This window comes from Aphis gossypii, unplaced genomic scaffold, assembly GCF_020184175.1.
Source record: "Aphis gossypii isolate Hap1 unplaced genomic scaffold, ASM2018417v2 Contig00088, whole genome shotgun sequence".
In the NCBI taxonomy this organism is placed as follows: domain Eukaryota; kingdom Metazoa; phylum Arthropoda; class Insecta; order Hemiptera; family Aphididae; genus Aphis; species Aphis gossypii.
Window position 1 is genome coordinate 68,097 of NW_026083009.1, and position 6,000 is coordinate 74,096.

A 6,000-nucleotide genomic window follows, 5' to 3' on the forward strand; every position below is an offset into this window, starting at 1 on the left:
TAATTATTATTAGCAGGAGACGTCCTCGCCATTATATTGTGTATTATTATTATTATTATTATTATCTGCAACGAACAATACATGTTGTCTACAAACAATATTCATATATGATATTATTATTCCTTTTCTTTATTTATTAATATTGTAAGTGGTAACAACCGTTGTACGGTGCGAGTTGTCGGGTCAACTGTTCGCAAGAGCTCGACAGCGTAAACATTTTGGTAGCAGAGCGTGGTTCTGGACACTATTTCAGACATTAATTAGCGCCGTAGGTTATTTGTTCGTTCCTTGGGTTAAATACAGGTATTGGTGTAATTATTTGTATATTTAGGCCGTGTATTATTATTATAGCCGGTTTCGTATTTTCACGCGTGACGTTATATTTTATATAATATTTCAGTAGTTTTTTGTATACCTTGCGATATATTTTTCTGTTGGTTACATCATGTCGCTCACCACTGATAACAACGCTCGTGATATGCGTGCCAAAGAAAGGGCATCAATAAAACGTGATACGATCGTCGCAGAAATTCGGTCTATTTATCAATTAGCACAGAAGGCTGCGGAAGATGGTAATTTATATTCTCAATTAGTAATCGCCACTAATGATCTGGATTTGTTATGGGCGAACTTTGTTGCCGAAGATGATGCGTTCTTAAATTCATTATTGGATTTGGGTTTAAGTGATCAATATTCCGGTGCACTTAAGGTGGAAGTTCGTGGGTTCATATCTTTTTCCAAATCTATATTACGGAATTATGAATCGCAACCAGGCTCCGTAGGAGCAGAGTCCGTGTTAAATCAGAGTATCAGGTCCGAACCAGCATCCCAGGGGTGTGGAAACGCAGATCAATCGCAACCTGAGCGTGTCGTCAATACGTCACATATAGATCCGACGGATTGTGGGAACTCACCAACATCAGACTCTGCTTATGTACGTTTGCCTGAGATCCCTCTACCTGTGTTTGACGGAAATATTTATAAATGGCCGGCCTTTCGTGATCATTTTATCGATATGGTAGATAAGAAACCTCGCACCACTGATAGCGCCAAATTATATTATTTACGTGGTTGTTTGAAAGGGGACGCTGCCGATGCAGTACGCGGGATTCCCGTTTCTGCCAGCGCGTATAAGCTTACCTGGGCCACCTTGGAGTCACGGTATGATAAGCCTCGCATGTTGGCTAGCGCTGTTGTTGAAAAAATTCTAGCTGCACCCGAGTCATCCGAAAAATCGCTGGCAAGTCTCACGAAATTTATCACCACCTTTGACGAGGGCGTGTCGGTACTGAGGTCATTGAATATTCCCGACATGGGAGACTTTATATTGTTTTCAATCGCTTCCCGTTGCCTACCACTGTCTTGCCGAACGCTTTTTGAAACCAATTGTCATGAAGATTATCCCACAGTTTCATCCTTATTCACATTTCTAAAGGCTCGCGTAGCAGTATTAGAACGTGTTGGACACTCAGCATCTCTCGGACCAGCCACTAAGCACGTGCAAAAGAATGCTTCGCACAGATCTCAAAAACCTGGTGGCATATCATCCTTTGTGACCTCGGGGACTCCGCCGTCCGTATGTAAATGTTGTAGTGGTGCACATGCTGTTTCCGCGTGTTCAAAGTTTAAGGGTTGGCCTCTTCAGCAACGGGTCCAATGGGTCCGTGATCAGCGCATCTGTTTCTTGTGTTTGAGTGATAAGCACTGGTCGAACCGTTGCTCGTCCAAGGTAAAGTGTTCGAAATGTTCCCGTAAGCACCACGTTTTAATTCACGAAGATCAGCCGCCACCCCAAGGGAAGGATCCCGCGGGCTCGAAGAACGAATTCGACTCGACTGCGGCCACCTCAATGTGCGGTCTCTCCGAATCGCGTTCGATATTGCTCGGTACAGCATTAGTACATATCCGCGATTCCTCTGGTGTCCTACATACAGTTCGCGCGTTGATTGACTCTGCATCGCAGATCAGCGCTATTACTACGGGCTGTGTGGCGCGTCTTGGTCTCCGAAAAACCCCTTGGACGGCCCCTGTAACTGGACTATCTGGTGCGCCTGTTGCAAGCACTGAAGGGATCGTCAATTGTCAAGTCCAACCCCGGTTCGCGGACGAGCCGATCATTTCGGTGAAGGCTTGGGTGTTCCCAACTATCACGTCTGACATGCCTCGTCAATCCCTACCGGAAATCGTGGCCCAGAAATTCACACATTTGGCTTTAGCCGATCCATCGTTCGCTACACCATCACCAATAGATTTACTGTTGGGTGCTGATATTTTTTCTTCTGCGTTGAACGGCAAGCGTGTTGAGGTGGGAAACGTTTATCCAGTGGCATTTGGCTCGATCTTCGGGTGGATTTTGATTGGACCAGTTCCCTCAAATGCCATGTCAGCTTTTCATGCCATTCCTGTCTCGTTGACAACTTCGATAGAATCCTTGATGGATCGTTTCTGGCATGTGGAAGAGCCGAATGCAGCTCCGGAAACATTTACTGTTGACGGTAAATGTGAGGCCATTTTTCGAAACGAGTGCTCTCGTGATCCCGAAGGCCGTTTCACGGTTCCATTACCATTCCGTGAAAAGGTGACCTCCGACGCATTTCATGGGTCTCGTGCTATAGCTCTGAAGCGTTTCGAGAATTTAGAGCGCAAGCTCCACGCCGATCCTCGACTCCGCGACATGTATGTACAATTTATGTCCGAGTACATCAGCCTAGGCCATATGACTGTTGCGGCTGCTCCCGGACGTTATTTCATCCCACATCATGCCGTATACCGAGCATCGGTCCCTAGTTCGAAAATTCGCGTCGTTTTTGACGCTTCGGCAGCATCGTCCACTGGCACTTCCTTGAATAATTGTCTGCTTACAGGTCCCAAGTTGCAGCAAGATGTAGTTGATATTCTATTACTGTTCCGTTTGTCTCGTTATGCATTTACCACTGACGTGTGCAAGATGTATCGACAGATCCTGGTCAATCCCGAGTACAGACCATTCCAGCATATTTTTTGGCGGGACTCGCCATTCGCTGAACTCAAAGAATACGAGCTGAACACCGTCACCTACGGTGTCAATTGTGCTCCATATCTTGCTATGCGGGTTATCAAATCAGTCGCTGAACAGGATTGTAAAGATTGTCCGGCTGTGCAGTATGCACTGCTTAAACAGACCTATGTTGACGATATATGCACTGGTGCCGACTCGGAGAAAGAAGTTTTAGAATTGCAATCATCTATTATTTCCATAATGGCTGGTGCTGGTTTTGAATTAAAAAAATGGTCGAGCAATAACAGAGAGGTTTTGGATTGTGTTGCCCCAGAAGATCGTGCCACTGGATCGACATCATTCGACGGTAACGATGTATCCGGAGTAAAGGTCTTAGGGCTTCAGTGGGACCACCGTGAGGACAATTTCAATTATGCATTTCAACTTGAATCAGTCGTTCAAACAAAACGCGGGATGCTCTCTCTGATCGCCCAGATTTTTGACCCACTTGGATTCCTTGCCCCGACGATATTTGCTGCGAAACACCTTATGCAAAGGGTATGGTCGTCCCACGTGTCATGGGATGAAACCTTGCCGGACGATCTGGCTGAGCTATGGCGGAATTTTGTGGCAGACCTGCACATCCTATCAGATTTAAAGGTACCTCGCTTCATAGGTACGCGCCTACGTAGTCGATGTATTCTATGCGGATTTTGTGATGCCTCGGAAAGAGGATACGCGGCAGTGGTTTACATCCGACTGGAGGACACCAATGATCAGAGATCAGTAGTATTGCTAGGTTCCAAGACTAAGTTGGCTCCCATGAAACCAATGACTATTCCTCGACTGGAGTTATGTGCCGCTGTGTTGTTGTCAAAATGGCTACATCGTATCCAGCTCACGCTCAGTGTTCGTCTTAATATTACACACATATTTGCATGGTCTGATTCATCCATCGTTCTAAGCTGGTTGACGGCACCCCATCAGTCTTTCAAAATTTTTGTATCCAATAGAGTGCATAAAATTCAGTCGCTGTTGCCCACGTCTCGGTGGCACCATATTGGATCGTCTGACAATCCAGCAGATTGCGCTTCTCGCGGACTCACTCCATCAGAACTACTTAATCATCAACTGTATTGGGAAGGACCACGATGTTTGCACTCTCCAATAGAAACCTGGTCTACTGACTTTCAGGCAGTCCCCGCAGATCAACTACCCGAACTAAGGGTTACCCAAACAGTCCTCACCACAATTGAACCAGAGAGTGAATGGTTCAGTAGATTTTCGTCCTATACTCAAATGATACGTGTTGTGGCTCGAGTAAAAAGATTCTTATATTGTTGTCGTCACGGCCGACCATTAGTTCAAAATTCTTGGCTTTCTCGCAGCGATCTAGATGCTGCTATTGTTACAATTACGCGCTCGGCTCAGCAATTTGCATTCCCTGCCCTTCATCGAGAACTGTCGGTGAACTCGGAGGTGTCCAACAGTGCCCTTGCTCGCTTAAGACCATTTATAAATGAAAAGGGGCTAATCTGCGTAGGAGGTCGCCTACGTTACTCAGATTTGCCAGAAGCACAGAAATTCCCAATGTTGTTGCCGAAGTCGTCGCACCTGTCCATGTTGATAGTTCGCCATTGGCACCAAGTCACGTTCCATAGTGGGCCCCGCGTGTTAACAAGTATCATTGCCAGAGAATTTTGGATCTTGTCATTGCGTTCCCTTATTCGGTCAGTTATCAGTAAATGTACAAGATGTGTCCGTATAGCAGCAGTTCATCCTCAGCCAGTGATGGCTGATCTCCCTCGATCACGAGTGTCCGAGTGTCGTCCGTTTTCCCGGGTTGGCATTGACTTTGCAGGCCCACTTAAGATGACAGAAAACCGCCTGCGCAAGTCCCGGGAATACAAGGTCTACATCGCCGTCTTTGTGTGTTTCGTCGTCAAAGCGGTTCATCTAGAAGTGGTATCAGACCTGTCAACCAAGGCGTTTCTAGCGGCTTTAGATCGATTCGTCGCACGACGTGGCATTCCCACCGACATATACACAGATTGCGGAACCAATTTCGTTGGCGCTGCTCGCCAACTTAATGACTTGATCAATGATGTTGCTAATCGTGATCACATCTCCGCCTCTGTTCGAACTACATGGCATTTCAACCCACCTAGTGCGCCGCACTTCGGGGGATTATGGGAGGCTGCCGTGCGTTCAACGAAATCCTTGATGGTGAAAGTGATGGGGGAGCACACCTTCACTCTAGAAGAGTTTACCACAATAATCTGTCGGATTGAAGCTATTTTAAATTCCCGGCCGTTGACACCGACTTCTACCGACCCTTCAGATTTAGATTGCTTGACTCCGGGTCATTTTTTGATTGGGCAACCCCTGTTGACAATTCCCACGAGTGAAGACAACGGGTCCATATGTCGACTATCTATTGCTAATCGCTGGAAACTCTTACACCAGTGTGTTCAGGCCTTTTGGAAACGGTGGCGAGACGAATACCTGCAGACGCTGCAATGCCGTCATCGATGGTCTTCGGACGCACCCTCTTTAGCATTAGGCGACATGGTGGTCATTAAAGATGCCAATTCTCCACCACTGACGTGGCGCCTTGGGCGTGTCATCGAACTTATGCCAGGCTCGGATGGTGTAGTTCGAGTGGTCCGCGTCAGCACACAACAGGGATCCATGGTTCGCCCTGTCGTAAAGTTAGTTTTGTTACCAGCCACTCAGTGACCGTTGTTGCGGTTGCACTTGACTTGAGGGGACCAAATCAATCATTTAAACCGTTCCGCTCAGAGCTCTTGCGAGGGGGCCGGACTCCTCGTATCAAAATTAAAAAAAAAAAAAATGTATTCTTTGAGGGCATGTAACCACATTTCATGTTGTTGTATTGTTAATTTTACTGTATTATATTTTTATTGTCATTTTGAATTATGTAAAATAATAGGTACTTATCAGCAATGGCATCGGAGGATAATGTGAAGCGGAGCTTCCCATGGGGGAGCATGTTCAGCTGC

At 46.4% G+C, this 6,000-nt stretch overlaps 1 protein-coding gene across 1 annotated transcript; it reads left to right on the top strand.

Annotated features, from left to right (window-relative positions):
• Positions 1 to 445: 445 nt before the first annotated feature.
• On the top strand, positions 446 to 5,716 carry LOC114131208 (uncharacterized). The gene has a single exon (XM_027996374.2). The coding sequence runs from the start codon at positions 446 to 448 to the stop codon at positions 5,714 to 5,716; it is 5,271 nt and encodes a 1,756-aa protein (XP_027852175.2).
• The last annotated feature ends 284 nt before the right edge of the window (positions 5,717 to 6,000 follow it).

Bases quoted from the DNA above. Each gene is read 5' to 3' on its own strand.
- LOC114131208 (XM_027996374.2), top strand. From the start codon at position 446: ATGTCGCTCACCACTGATAACAACGCTCGTGATATGCGTGCCAAAGAA.